At 48.7% G+C, this 15,732-nt stretch overlaps 1 protein-coding gene across 7 annotated transcripts in view; it reads left to right on the top strand.

Moving 5' to 3' along the window:
* The window catches only part of ATP8A1 (ATPase phospholipid transporting 8A1), a 224,216-nt gene that overhangs the window by 190,247 nt on the left and 18,237 nt on the right, over positions 1 to 15,732 (top strand). Inside the window, exon 34 of one of the 7 annotated variants that reach the window (XM_077847882.1) lies at positions 2,440 to 4,714. The exons of the other annotated variants lie outside the window; for them this stretch is intronic. Coding sequence (XP_077704008.1) covers positions 2,440 to 2,448 — 9 coding nt within the window. The 3' untranslated portion in view covers positions 2,449 to 4,714. Of the gene's footprint in view, positions 1 to 2,439; positions 4,715 to 15,732 lie in introns of those variants that run through there. 7 annotated transcript variants of the gene reach the window in all.

The following is a 15,732-nucleotide window of genomic DNA, read 5'->3' as shown; positions in this document are numbered from 1 at the left end:
CTCTCTCTCTCTCTGTGAGACTATCATAAATAAATAAAAATTTATAAAAAAATAAAAATAAAAATAAAACATGTATTAAAAAAAAAAGATAAAACATGTACTGCAAACTCTAGAAAATTCACAGCATGTATTTTGAGGAAAGCAGAGAGGAAGCTCTGAGTGCATCTCCTCCTTACCTTGGCTTGAGCTCCTTTTCCCGGAAGAAGTCAAATCAAAAACCATTCGTGTCTGAAGATGCCACTTGGCAAGTCGGTTCTGTTCCTTGTTTTTATTTGACGTGCGCTGTCTGGTCGGACCTGCTTTTCCCTGAGGCTGATTTCAATTTGAGATCATTTTCACTAGACCTGACTTTTCCATCTCATTTCTTCATGTTTTACCTTCAAGATGGGGAACACCAGAGGTGCTGAGAGTCAGGTAGTATAAGCAACTGGAGCCAACAGCTTTGATGACAAGAGCTGAGTTTTTGACCGCCTACTTCTAGAACAAGTGTCAAGTTGGGTTGGCTTCTTGCCAACCAAATATAATCCTCCCCTTGCCTGTAGAATTCCTGGTATTTCTCAGACACAAAACTTCGTATCATCTCCAGAGACTTGCGGTGATGCTGTGTCTAATTCAAAGTGAAATGACTGTCAGTACTCCATCACGTTTCTGTTCACTTCGTGTTCAGTGGGAAGCGCTAACAGCGGCTCTTTTTCTTGTTATTTTTATGGCTACTGATTCCTCGAATATAATGTTTAAATAGCTGGTGCTCCACTGAAAATATGACGAGTGGATTAATTTACCTGTGGGCTTGACTAGCTTGTGCGAAATGTGAGTCTGTTGAATTTATTCAGAGAAAATGCTTTAAATTTATATAGTACTTATGCTCACTAAGCATTTCGATGTGTGCGTGTGTGCAAATGAGCCCCACAACTCCCAAAATAGCATGTAACCAAAATGCCACTCAGATCCTCAGGGAGGATAGGTAGTCATCTACATTTACTGTTTCCTGGGCTTTGGGTACAAAATGCCAAGAAATCTGTGTAGCGGCACTCGATTTCTGAACTTTTTTATTGTATGTAGAGTCACTAGTTCTCTAATCCAGTTAGTTTCAGAAAGAGGCAACCACCCTTAGGTTTTACGTATTTCGAAGCTTAAAATTCTATATTTCAATCAAGAGTAGAGCCAGAGGGGATCCCTGGGTGGCTCAGTGGTTTCGCACCTGCCTTTGGCCCAGGGCACAGTCCTGGAGCCCCGGGATCGAGTCCCGTGTCAGGCTCCCGGCATGGAGCCTGCCTCTCCCTCTGCCTGTGTCTCTGTCTCTCTCTCTCTCTCTCTCTATGTCTATCATAAATAAATTTTTTTAAAAATCTTTAAAAATTTTTTTTAAAGAGAGTAGAGCCAGATACAAGGGCGCCCAGGTGGCTCAGTGGGTTGAGCGGCCGACTCTTGGTTTCAGCTCAGGTCATCACCTCAGGGTCAAGCCCCACGTCCACACCACACTTGGTGCAAATCTGCTTGTTCCTCTCTCTCCCCCTCCTTTCTCACTTTCTCTCTCTCTCTCTCAAAAAATAAAGTTTTTTTTTTAAAGATATAGCCACATTCACACGTGCATACATACTAACAAGCAAATATATGAGAAATGCATTTATGTGCCAGTGTTTGCATGTATGTGCATGTACATAGTTGGCCAACCATCTTGAATAACACTTATTCAGCTCTTAACTTTCCTAGGAAAATGCTGTCGTAGATCACATATATTACTGAGTGTTACATGTAGTCATATGTTATTATAAATAAGATCGGGGTAAGTGTAAATATTAGCCCTCCTTAGCTGGACATGCTTTACGGGACCCACGTAATGCAGCATGGCCTGGGCAGCCCCCCGGGTTTAGGGCTACCCGCGGGATGCGTGGCGTGGTGTGTACTGACTTCCTGGGAAAGCCACTGCTGGGTCTCAGTGTCTGATGCCAATGCTGCATGTGCCCTAGGACTCCAGTCCTTTCCTATATTAATGGGGCAGCAATCCCTCCTAAGACAGAGCAATTAATTAAATATGTGTGCATGTTTTGGTTGCCTGAGAGCTTAATAAGGGCCTACAGGGTAGTGCAGAGGTATTCATGTAGTCGATTCACCAACCGTTTGTTGAGATTCTTCAATGCATCAGGCATGGTTCTAGACACTGGGGATTCATTGGTGCATAAAACAGACAAAACGTCAGGTTTTTCAGCCTACTTTTCTGGTGGAAAAAGACAAAATAATGAAGTGAAACGGAGATGAGCATATAGAGGAAAATACAGCAGGCAAAGGGGGTGGAGAACCCAGCTGTCAGCTGTGCTCCCCACACAGCCTTGTGGCTCTCACTTCTGGTCAGGGCGAGAGCCATTGGAGGGACTTGAGGGAGGGGCATGGGCATCTGACTTAGGTTTTCATGGTAGGACCGTGGCTATTGGGTTACAGCCCGTGTGAGAGGCCACCCCGTGAGCCCGATGGGAGATCGTGGTGCGTGGCCCAGGAGGACGGCAGCCGTGGACGTGGCCAGACTCCCAAAGCCCTTTGGAGGTAGAGCGGATAAGCTGTGCCCGCGGCCGGACAGGAGGAGCGAAAGGGAAAGAAAGCACGCGGCCGCCCGGTGTTGTCAGTGAACTTGGTCAGGATGAGCCGGGCCTCGGGTCCCCGGGTCCTCACTGCAGACTTGTCGTAACCAGTGTACAGGTGAGAGGACCGAGACACAGAGAAGACCCAGAGGCAGGTTTCGCGCCCCTAGGACGTCTTCCAGCGTCTAGAGAGCCAATAGGCAGTGATGCCTGGCGGCAGCGCAGGATCCCACACCCCCTGCAGCGACCCTTTCCGTGCGGTCGGGCCTGGTGACCCTAAGGCAGGAGCTGACCTGCGTCTCCCCGGCCGCCTTCCAGCTCCTGCGATTGAGATTCTCCGTGGGCTTCCCTTCACTCCGTTCTCTCCACGGAACATCGTAAATGTCGCCGGGGCGCAGACTCCTTCGCCCTAGTCAACGGGACCTCGGGGTGCAAACTGCCCACAAATCCGGCAGCTTGCAGGTACGGGTCTCATGCCTCTCTGTTCGGCTGGACGCACATTCACACCTGGGTCCGGATCTGACGGTTCACCCCGCAGCCCCCGCTGAAGACAGAAGGAAAATCCTTGCAGCACGGAGGGGGGACAATGGCTCACACACACTGCTCCCCGGGCACTGTTTGCTCCCAGGCATTCCTTGTTTGATTGAAATCTGTATGACGAACCTTTGTGGCAAGCGGAGCAACCGCAGGTGGCCCAGAGACTTCATCCCCAGAGACTTCATCCCAGGTTTTTGTCTCAAATGCATTGGGATCTAAACACCTTCCCTTTGGGCCCTTTGCTATTCTTTGCTCCCAGGTGGGAATTTTTTTTATTTCTTCCTTCCGACAGCCTTCTTCCCTGCATTCCACTGATTTCCCCGATTTAGCAGCTGTTCCCACAACACCCACGGCCCCAACCAGTTTCCCCAAGTTAGCCGGTCACAGACGTGATCCCATCTCTTCTCCAAAGCACCTGGGTTTCCAGTCCTCCTTTTGCAATACCTGCCTGACTCCCTAACACATGCATAGAAATTCCATCTCAAAAAAAAAATAAAATAAAAATAAAAATAAAGAAATTCCAAAAAAAATAAAAATAAAATAAATAAAATAAAATAAAATAAATTCCATCCCGCTCCATATCCTGGCTGCTTGCCTCTTCTTAACACCAATATTAGTATAAATAATACCCCTCTCATTCAAAAAAAACATCGAGAACGCCACCACCATCGTTCGAGAACGCCCAGGAATCTGTTGTCCAAACGCCTCGGCGTTGGCGTCTCCAGCTACGGCCGGATGGGGTGGCCCCCCATCGGTGGCCGGGGTGTTTCCTTGTGGGAACCTTCCCTCCGATGGTTTCGCACTTTTGTTGCCGTTACAGCCATTCTCCGTCTCTGTCCCGGATGGCGAATCGACGACGGTGATTGACGAGTGTCCCGGTAGCGTGGACTATTGAAATATTTAACTGTCCCGAGGAAAAGCGGCCGTCAGGGTCCGAGGCAGGGCAGTGGATCATACGGAGATAGAACATGCAACACTAAGAAATCATCGAGGAAGGGGAAAAAGAAAAAAAACAGTGTGACAAGCTCTGCTGCGACTTTAAATATGTCGCCGGCTTCCTCTCACAAATATGGTTGTGATTTAAGAGAAGGACTTTTTTTTGTTTTTTTTCAGACCTGACTTGTATTTTTTTCACACCAGGACAACAATTTATGGGGCAAGGGAGACCCCGGTGAGAAGTGCTATGTTATATAAACATATGCTGGCCTGCTTTTCCGACGTGCCTAGATGATGTTACTGGGGTTTGGGGGGTGGTGTTGTTGTTTTTTAATTTCCAGAAGAAAATATTTTAGCCAGGATGACTAGTACACCAGATTAAAAACTAAAAAAAAGCAAGCTGTGTACATCAAGGATCATCTCATATCACGATTGATACCAGAAGCTTAGTATCGGCAAGACTTTTCCATGTGTCGTGGCTTTGCAGACGCGCACCGTAAGGTCCCCCCGAGCGCCATCTGGTTCTGCTCTCCCTGGCCTAAGGGATCTATAAAACTACCGAAGGAAATTGAAGTTAAGGAACGAGCATGTGTTTTACAGAATTTCAGATCTCTTGATTGAGGTTTGTAAAGTCTCTCTGAAAAACAATAAAAATCTTTGTTGAGCCCTTTGGTGTCACCCCCGCAGGAAAGGTATTAATACACTACGTTAGTGACATGATTTTCCCAAGTCTTGCCACTGCCCCCTTTACCAACACAATAAATTACTTTACATATGAGGAATTTCCTGGTTAAAATAGTCTGTATTCATCTGTCCGCCTTTAATCACCTAGATAGCATGAAATAATTTATGGGCCACAAGTCCAGTCCTTGCCGACGGGGTGAGGCAGTGTCATGATGCGACGATGTGACGGAGGTTTGTCCAAGGTTACTGGGGGAGCCAAGTAGCCTAGAGGGAACCACTACCCTGAACTCGGTCAGATGTTCCTCAGGGAGCCAACGGCGGGGAGCTCCTGCAGCAGGTCGTGCCGCTGGTCGGCAGGCCTCGTGCCCCGCAGCACGGGAGGCCGGCCGGGTTCTCGCAGCGCAGAAGGAGCCGGCTGCATAGCCACCTCCAAGCCCGTTGCGTAGAGAAGCCCTTGTGGGAGCAGTAGGAGGGGAGGAGAGAGGCGGCTGTGACACTGCAGTGCAACGCGGGCCGTTCGGAAGTCGGCGTTCTGCGGGGCGGCCTGCTGCCCGTGGGCCCGGCGTCTTCCCGGGCCAGGCTCCGTGTCAGGCAGCAGGACGCAGGATAGACTGGGACCCGTTCCCGCCCGTAAGGCGGCACGTTGATGTCAGAACATCAGGCGCCGCGGCTCTGGTGAGCAAACCGTAGGAGACGGACGGAACCTGCTGTTGTAGGGCAGAGTGCCGCCCCTTCTCGCCAGTCGGCCGTCCCGTGAGCACGTGTTGGTGCGGCCGGATCCCCGCTAGCGTGAGGGCTGGGGCGACCAGGGAGTGGGGGGAGGAACCCTCGCTAAATCAGTTCACAGGCGGCTAAGGGTAATTTCACAAAGTGGCAGGAAGAAAACGGGGTGCTGTGGGAAATGGGAGACGGACAACGGCCACCCCAGGAAGGTCTTGTTGAAGAAGGAAAGATTACGCTGAAAGTCAGAATGATGCGTGTGTGAAGAGCATTTCGGGACTGAAAGAGCAGCAGGTACCTGTGCCCCGGGGCAGGAATGCTGAGCCGAGAGGGCGCCCAAGGGTGCTGTGAGGAGTCTGCGAGGCAGGCAGAGGGCGCGGCGCCCCCACGAGCTCCGCATCCCCACCCCTAAGACCAGCATGGCTTGGTTCTGAGGGACAAGCGAGAGATTCCATCGGAAGGGCTCATGAAGGGAACCACACGTCGCTGTGTGATCTGCTTCAATAAATCCTATCACTGAACACAAGTCTTGGCGTTCTGGGTTAGAGTAAGATAAAGGGATCGCCCGGGAGTGGTCAGGACCTGCTTCGTTCCATGTTCTCACTTCGTCTTCCTAGCACGTATCAGCTGCACAAGTTCTTTCGTGGCATATTTTTTGATGCTTCAGTGAAAAAGCGATTGTGGATTAAATGTAAAAGAAGCTTGGTGATGGCCATGCAGTCCAAGGCCGCTGTGGCAGCTACGCAGTCATCAAGAAACCAGGTTTCTGCTCTTGGCTGCCCTGCCAACCTCGTCAGCCCAAAGTGGCTGCTTCCGCTCTGGCTGTTTTACCAACATTCCAGCCAACGAGAAAGGGAAGAAGAAAGATGAACCCTTTCTCTTTCTCATTCTTTCCTAGACCTTGCCCACCACGTTTCCACCTAGGTGTCCTTGGCTAAGAGCTAGACCACAGCTAGCTGCCACAGGAGAGCCAGGGGAATATAGTCAGAGCTGGAGGACAAAGTGTCCAGCCAAGAACCCAAGGTCTGCACCTAAGAAGAGGAGAGGGGATGCATTGGGGAACAACGAGGAGTTTTTACCATGAAAGTTAGTGATTTTTCAAAATAAGCCATTTAACAGCTTTTACAGGCCTTTTTTACAGCTAAGTGCTTTTTGACTTTTTTAGTTTTTTAAAAATAATCTCCTAAAAGAGATGGGAACTATGTGACAGGCCGGAGGTGTTCACTAATGCTCTGGCGGTACTCATTTTGCAATTTATAAACATACCAAATCAACACGTTGCACACCTTCAACTTACCTAATGTTATACCTCGGTGATAGCTCAGTAAGGCTGGAAAGTAAATTTAAAATTTTTAGAAATGATCTTCTACAATTTGAAATCTATAGGTCAGTGTCACAGATTGCACTACTAGTGATTGAAGAATTGGTGCTCTACGAGATAGTTTTTGAGATAAAATAAAGAGCCATCACAAAATTCTAAAGAACTGCAGAAATGATAGAGGAAGTGAGGAGCTTGAGCCCTGGAGTGATGGACCCTGTCTCCCACAACTTCATCCAGGATCATGACATTTTTCAATTATATTTCTTACAATAAAAAGAATATTTGGTTACTAACTCTGCCCTCATTTTTCTACTTTTCAGTTTTTTTTAAATAGCACAATAAGGACAATCAAAATAAAACAAATTCTGTTCTTAATTATTTTCACTATTCTGGGAACTAGATCCCCAGAAAATAGAGTTTCAGAGCCACACATATCCTGGCAGTCTCGATTCTTTTTTAGAAAGAGGATTTTGTGTCTTCAGTTCTCAGTCTATATTGGTCTATAGTGAAATTTTGCTTCCTTTTTTTAAAAAAAAAAGTTAACTTATCAATTCAGGTCCCAACTAACTCACTCTCTGTCCCTTTCCTCTGAACATCTTTCGTAATCATTTCTCATTCCTCCTTTGCCAGAGGGTGGAGATGCAAAGGCTGCTCCTTGCATCATACAGCTAGATTGGATATGGGTTCGGAGTCCCTCAGAGTGATCCCTCCCACTGCAGCCCCTCACCACCATCCAGAGATGTCCGTGGGGGGCAAAAAAAGCACATAAATGCTATGAGCTGGGATCTGATCTGCATGTTTTTTCTATGATTTGGAACAATCCTATTTTCTCAGATTTTTGTTTGTTTGTTTGGAATAAGCCAAGGGTTTTCTTTGTCTCTAAATAATCAAGAGCTTCTGGGAATAATTGCAAGCATACTGGAGTTTATTCAAAACACCCTTCCTATTTTCTGGGTGTTCTGCTCTGTTTTTATGGAGAAAGTAATAATTCATCCTGTGTAAGAGCCCGAGTTGGCTCCACACAACTGAGATTTACAGAGCGCCCGTGTGTCAGGACCTATACTGGGTGTCAGTGGATCACGAGGTGAGATAAGAGAGTCCTCTTGAGGTTGAGTCTTACGGACCAAACAACCGATCAGCAGGTAGTTCCAGCAGGGTGCTAAGTATTGTGCCCACGGCGCACAGGGGCTGGCAGAGGAGAGGACCCTCAACCCCTAGGCTGTAGTTTGGATAGTTTCTTGCTACTGCTGTTCCCAGCCTGTCCAAGAAGGCAAGCGGGAGAAGGACTTTCCAAGGAAAAAACAGCCCAAGCAAAGGAGGAGTTTGGGGTCGCCACCACAGGAAATGGTTGGAGCTAAAACTGAAAAGTTAAGCAAAGACCAGGTCACAGAAAGCTACTCTCATGTCATTAATGTCATTCCTTTAAGCCTGGGTGGATGGCTTTTCTTTGTGAAATACATAGTATTCTAGAAAGTATCTGAGAGCCGTACAATAAAGATTTGGGTCAGAGGACCTGACAAATAAATGCTAATAATAAACTAGTAAAGGAGGAAAGACATTTTAAATTTTGACATAAATGTGACATAACTGAAGGTTTGCAAGAATTTCTTTTCAGCTAAAATAAGACATCAAAGGCCTTTCTCAGTGATAAGCGCCACGTGGACCTTGGCATGTGCATTCCTCCATCTTTGGATTTTATCAGAGGGAGGTTTGGAGCTAGACGACCCAAGATGTGTGGCCACTGAAGGATTTCAGTGGAAGTTCGTGTCTTCAAGCCAACGCTTCTATGGACTTGAAATTTGTCTCCAGTAAAGGTACAAAGTGGTGTGAATGCACGACAGAGTGTTGACCCAGTGATGACTTAGGTACCACCAGATTCAACCCCAGAGCTAGGAACCACAATTAACCTAGACAGAAAGGCTCAAGCCTATAGAAAAGGCTCGCACAACTTAGAGACCCTGGCAGTGCCACACCACGGTGTCTCCTGGGCCTTGGACCCAAAGACACCTTTCAGAAATGTTTGTGAGATTAAATTCAAATAGCCCGGTCTGAAAGCAGCATTGATTTTGGTGAGTCAATATGAGGTTCCCATACGTCAGTGGTTCTGTTGGCAGGAGAAAGCACGATCTTGATACACTAGTGTCCTTTTGACGTAAAATTTCTATTTTGCCATAAAAATACAGATGTTAAAGTTGTGAGTTTCAGCTTTCAGGGTACCAAAAGCCACCGTCATACCTCAGGTTCAGAGCACCGGCTCTCCCAGGCCCCTGAGAGGAAGGACTGAGAAAAGGAACCAAAGGAGGAAAGACCACATGAGTAACAGGCCGGGTAAGATGGGAGTGAAAGTGGAATATAGCAACACAGAGTCCGCCTCTCCGACGAAGTGTCCAGCATCCCGGGCAAAGACGAAGCATTGAAGGGCCGTAGGGAGAAGAGAGCCGCGATGTGGTTGGAAAGACCCAGAAAATTTGTATGAAAGGGAACAGTCTCTGAAAACCTAAAGTTGAGCATTGACTTTTCTTTTACGAAAATGATTTCATGAACAAGATGGCTAGAAAAAACAGTTACACTCTTGGGTCCAACACCCTATTGACCAAAATCCTAAGAAGCGCCTTCTATAATGGGATATAGAAGCTATATATAATAAACGTTTGGATTTTTTTCCCCAAAATTTGTTAACTCCCTTGGAAAAGCCCTAAGTCTTCAAAAATAAGCCCTCCTATGCAAAGAAAATGAAAGATCCCATTCACAGCAACAACAGGAGAGACTTCAGCCAGTTGTGTATATGGTTAGTGAGAAGAGAGCTAGAAAATTAGAGAAGTGAGAGAAATATTTAAAAAAAAAAAAGTTGAATAAACATCCCATGTTCCTGGATGGGAGGATCACTATTGAATCATCCGTTCTTCCCAATCAGAGAACCATTTGGGGAAAAAGAAAAAGAAAATACATCTTCTCTGCGTGATTGTAAGTGAGCCTAGGAAAAGAATCCTAAACGCGGAAAGAGAGGCTAGGGTCTAATTGAAAATAGCGGTTTTATTATAACTATTTTGAATGTTTCACCCATCGGTGAAAATTGACGGTATTTCTGCTTTTTAAGGTAAAACTCGTGATTTTGATCTATGTGAGTAGCTGAGAGTTCATTAAATACACTTTGGAAAATAGAGGGAAAAAAGCAGCACTGCCCCTTGCCCGGAGGTAGGCACTGTTAACATGCCAGTCCTGCGGGGGGTTTACCTTAATCTGTACGCTTAACTTGGATCAAACGATTTATTCTTTCAACGGTGATGCGGCAAAGGGCTCTTCTAGTTGCTGGGGATACAGCAGGGAACAAAAGATAAAATCCCTGCCCTCAGGTTCTTATATTCTTGGGGGGGGGGGGGTGCGTCCTAGCGGCCTGTTGTACAGTGCGTTGGCCGGTGGCAAGTGCCACGGAGAACCGTAGGGTAGGAAGGACATGGGAGTGGGAGTGGGGTGCAGCTCTAGGTGGAGAGGTCATGGAGGCACCACCAAAAAGTGGCCTTGCCCGGAGATCAAAAGACCTGGTAGGGACATAGGCCAGGGTGGAAGGGCTATGAAGTGTGCAGAGTCCGGATTTGGGTGGGGAGGACGGTTTTTATTAATTTCTTTCAACATTTTTATTTGACAAAATGTACCTAATTGACTGTTGATCAGTTCAAACATCTTTATAGGCGTACGGTTTAGGGATGCACTCGCCGCGTTGTGCGGCCATCGCCACCATCCGTCTCCAGGACTTTTCCATCGTGTCAAACTGAAACTCCAGACGCAAAAAACAATTACCCCCGTTCCCTCCTCCCTCCAACCCCTGGCAGCCACTGCTCTACTGTCTGTCTCTGAATCTGACGGTTGCGCGTACCTCACAGACATGGAATCTGTAATGTGCCCTTTTGTGTCCGGCCGATTTCATTCAGCAGGGTTCATCTGTTACAGCATGTGTCCAAAAACAAAAATTTTTTTAGACTGATACCCCGTTGTATGTAGTTTATCCGCTTATCTATTTCATTTATCCATTTACCTATTTGCCCGCATTTCACTTACCTATTTATCTATTGATACTTCCACCTTCTGGCTGTTGTGAATGACGCTGCTGTGACCATGGATGCGGATTTTGTTATTAAGTAGAGCAGATGGGATTTGCCAAAGGCTGGATGTGCAGTTTGGGAGAAAAGCGGGAAGCAAGGATGACTCCTCTAATTTTTTTTGGCCAGAGCAGCTAGAAGGATAAAGTCTATTTGTTGAGATGGGGAAGACTGGGGGGAATAGATTCTTCTAATTATTTGACATTGCAAAGGATTCACATAGCTGATTAAAGGCTTCGTTAATGTTGGGAGGAGACTTTCGTTCTCTTCCTGCCCGTTCTACGTCCTCTCCTGACTCCCCCCCCAAATTACAGCATTTCCAGTTATACTTTCCCCGATTCACTAAAATATTTCTGTTGGTTCGGCTGGGGCAGGGGGTAGTTTAACACGCCTCGCTTTTAGTGAATGTTGCTCGGCTTTGTTCGTTTTAAAATTTTATTTTTAAGTAACCTCTACACTCAACAGGGGGCTCGAACCCACAGCCCCAAGTTCAAGAGTCATACGCTCTACTGACTAAGCCAGCTGGGCAGTCCTGCTGCTTGGCCTTTTTTTTTTTTTTTTTTTTTTTTTTTACAGAAAAGACAACCTGTGTTGAAAAAGGACAGTTAAGGAGCTGGATCCACCTTTTATCCCAGCTCCCCAGGTCACATAAACACCCAGTTGTAACTGCTCCACGCCAGGACACAGGAAAGCCAAGCCAACTGTACCCACCACATCTCGGGAGCAGGGTCCCAATGCTCTGGTGTTTCTTTCAGTCTCTCCAAACACTGGGTTGTAAGAATTTATTTATTCAATAGGCATTTACTGAGCACCTGCTCGGTGGTTGAGCACTTTGGTTGTGAGAACTCATCAAGATATACTTCTTCCTCTTAAAGAGATTATGGTCTAATTGGAAGACAAAGGAGCACCTAGAAAATGGGTGATAGAAATAGAAGCCCAGGGTAGAGCCAGCTAAGCGGCGTCTAAGGAGGGAGGTACCATCTGATGGGAAAATTGTTTACTTTTAAGGAAAGGGCCCAAGGATGGGAGTAAGCATGGGCACCTTCCCAGAACTGGAGCACCCGTGTGTAGCGAGGGCTGGGAGCTGGCTTCAGAGATGGCACGTGGGAAGCAAGCAGAAGGCACGTGGGCGGGGTCTTAAGATCATATAAAGGAGTTTGCACTCTACCCCCCGGGGCAGTATGAAGCCACCGAATGGGTTTAATCCAAGACACGCTAAAATCTAATTTGCACTTGGGAAGTATCCCTTTGACTGCAGTGTGGAGACGTGGCTAGAAGCCGAGCGCCACGGGCGTCACTAAGTCCAGCTTGCAGGCTGTCAGGAGGCTGGGCACGTTTTGGTTTTTTGTTTTTGTTTTTGTTTTTTGTTTTTCTGGGCACGTTTTGGACAGAGATGACGGCGGCAGGGTTGCCAAAAAGCCGATAGGCCCGAAGATGTCAAGCAGCACAGAACCCGATGGTGTGAAGGGACCAGAATGGAGTCCGGTTCTGTGTCTGTGTCTTACACGGTTGGTGATGAAGCCATTCCCTAGACAGTTCGCACGACGGAAGAGCAGGTTTGGGGGGCGGGGTGGGGAGCAGCGTGCGTGAGGTTTGAGATGTGTCGAGTTCCGAGTCCCCGTGCGGTGTTCAAGTTCAGAGCTGGACGGTGTGTTTGAAGCACACGCAAGAGATGTGAACCCCAGGGCGAGGTTGTGACTGGTCCCCGTATAAGAGGAGAAGCCGCCAGCCTTCCCGGGGATGTGTTTACTGGTAACAGAAGCCGCGGACACTGCTAGGATCCCTTACCTTCCCCTTTATTCAGGGCTCGTTTGGACAATCATCGTGTAAGAATTACGGCCTGTGCCCGGCCTCCTGAACAGCGGGGATGCTACCCTGCAATGTGGAAGTGCATCGGAACCAGCCGCCTGGTGACCTGTCGGCCTTCACGGCTTTCATGGCTGTTCTCCTCCCTACCAGAACCCACAGCGAGTATCCGCATTCCCCACAAGTACTTCGGGGGGAGGCGTGCGTAAGCAAAACGTGGCAAAAGTGCCCCGTGGTGGATGACTACATTTAGAAACCTTGACTTAGAAAACCGTTGCGGGGCGCCCGGCTGGCTGGTTGGAAGAGCACGTGACTCTTGATCTCGGGGTCATGAGCTTGAGCGCCGTGTTGGGTGTAGAGATTACTTAAATAAAGCCATGAATCAGTGAACAGGTAGCTGTTCAGTAGGGTCCTTTGCAGTGGTGTCTCAAAGCCTCAGATGTGCTGCCGTGCAGTGTGACGCGTCAGGAGGGTGCTGCTGGGGTTTCGGTTATCCCCTTACTACGGCCTGGGCCCTGACGGGCTTCTCGGGGGCCGTGCTCTCAGGCCTGGTAACCCCAGAGCAATTCCACGGGATCCGAACTTATCCGCAGAAGCTGTCCCAAGTTCCGACACGCAGCTCCAGAAATTGAATTATCCGATTAGCAGGAATGAATGTTTACGTCCTTGATGCACGTTGCCAAATGCCTCTCCAGAGGCGAGGACGTGGCCAACGGAAATATAAATCGTTACAAAGGGCTGTTTCTCCCACACCAACCGTGACAGTCAATTGTTCCAATCTGATCTGATCTGTCCTGTTTCTATGACGACACACAGGCGCAACATTTTTTCCGTGGTATTGATTACTTGCTGCGGCTTTCGTGAATACCTTCTCTGGTCTTTTGGCCTAATGTGTCGGGTCCTTAGCTATTCTTATGAAGATAAATGGTCTATTTTTATAAGCAGATATTAAGGCCGGATTTCATATATTTGTGGCATTCGCCCAGTTTCTTACCATTTGCTTTTTCGTTATGTTCTTTTCGAACGTGTGGAGCTTATACATTTTTATGAGTCCGATCTTTAAAGCCTCTTTTTATAGTTTGTTGTTTTGTTTTGTTGTTTTGTTTTTTTACTGTTCTTAAGCTTAGAAGTCCTTTCATAAAGCTTTATCTAGACACTTAATAATCACTTCTTGGTTTTTCGTTATTATTGGCATGAACTCTTCACCTCCCTGGAATTTGTGTTAATTTATCTCGCTGCCCTTCCCTCCCTGTGCTAAACAACCAAGCAAGATTTACAGGGCTGTTTTCGGAATAATTTCTCCTTCCTAAAGGGATATATTATGCCCGGGCAGGCTCTAATAATTCTTACAAGAAGGATATTTGTGTCCATTTCCGGAATGAACAAACTGAGGTGAGCGGTCAGTCCCCGGGTCAGTGGCAGCGCTGAGCCGCGTGTACCGAGCCGTAAGGTGGGGAAGGCCGGGACACCTCCAGCCGCCGCCGCAGCTCCCGCCGCTCGCTTCCTTTGATAGTGTGACGAACTGGTCTTCCTTAAAGCTCGGCCTGGGGGAGGGGGGAGCCCCAGAAAGAACAAGAGGCCTAGGGCGATTTAAGAAATGTGAAAATTTAATGAGGCGATTGAAGCTGCTTAGTCCTGCCAGTCGTCACGGCGGCCGGTCCGCAGCACTGGGTCAACTACCCGGGGCTCCACGCTTCTCCCCAAGGCTGAGGCGGGCAGGGCGGCGGTGCCAGGACTGCTCCAGGGAGGTCCGGGGCACCCCAGGACTCCCTGAGGGGCCTTCTTTGGCCAGCACCCGCACCTGCTCCCAGAGCCGGGCTGCACCTGGTCCCAGAGCCAGGCTGTACCTGGTCCCTGAGCTGGGCCACACCTGGTCCCAGATCCCTGCCACACCTGGTCCCAGATCCCAGGCTCACCTGGTCCCAGAGCCAGGCCATACCTGGTCCCTGAGCTGGGCCATACCTGGTCCCAGATCCCGGCCACACCTGGTCCCAGAGCCAGACCGCACCTGGTCCCAGAGCCAGGCTACACCTGGTCCCAGATCCCAGGCTCACCTGGTCCCAGATCCTGGCCACAGGGCCGTGCTCCGCCACGTGCCCTGGGTGGGAAAGGCAGGCTGGAGGTGAGCAGCGCATCCCTGGAGCGTGCAGACAGGTGGCACGTGTAGACTGCGTGTCCTACACAACTGACCTTGGGACCCCGCGAAGGGCAGGAGAGTCGTCTGCGGTGTGGGAAAGCAGGTGGCCGAGGGGCCCCGTGGTGCGGTCGGAGGGGCGGCCCCCACCCAGGGCCCCTGCCTGGCCCGGAGGCACCTAGGCCCGCACTCCGCTGTGCAGCCCCCGCCCCCTCAGTGGAGTCGAGCTACCCCTGGTCCCTGGCGCCCCATCTGGGCCCGGCAGCCCCGGGTGGCTGAGGCGTGGGCAGGGCCTCCACTCACCGGCCTTGCTGGGGGGCCCCCCCCAGGGCCCCCACATTCCATTTGGCCAGAGAGGCCTGGGGGTTTCGGGGGGGGCTGCTAGCCACGACCCCCCAGCCCTCCACTGTGGGGGAAGCCCACAGCCCCATTGTCTGGGCGCCTTCCCCGACCTGCCTGCGGGGCAACGTGTGAAAAGTTAGAGACAAAACTGGTCTCTACAGACTGAGGGGGAGCTTTCTCTACAGAAAGGAAGGAAATACCTCTGTGGGATTTTATTTTTTTCTCTTCCCCTCCCTTCTCCATCCAAAAAATACAAAGAGACTCTGTCTTTAATGCGAATGTCGGCTTTAAATCTTTTAGGTTTGGATTAACTCTGCAAAAGAAAAAAAATCTGACAGCCTTTCAGATATGACGCAGAAAAACTTTTTTCCCCTCAATTCACGTTGTTCATTTGTAAAGCCAAAGGCTGGTGGACTGAATAGTGGGCGCCAGTTGCTTCCCATTCATAGTTAACATCACAATGGTCAGAATTAGCAGCCCAGAGACTCCACCACCACTTTTGCCTTTTCCACCAGCGACGTTTAGTACAAGGTGGCAAAGGCAGGCATAAATCGTTCTTCCTTTGCCCCTAAACTAAAA

The sequence above is a fragment of the Canis aureus genome, chromosome 14 (assembly GCF_053574225.1).
Source record: "Canis aureus isolate CA01 chromosome 14, VMU_Caureus_v.1.0, whole genome shotgun sequence".
Taxonomy (NCBI): Eukaryota; Metazoa; Chordata; class Mammalia; order Carnivora; family Canidae; genus Canis; species Canis aureus.
Note: the sequence above shows the minus strand (reverse complement) of the source record. Positions and strands in the feature narration are given on the sequence as shown.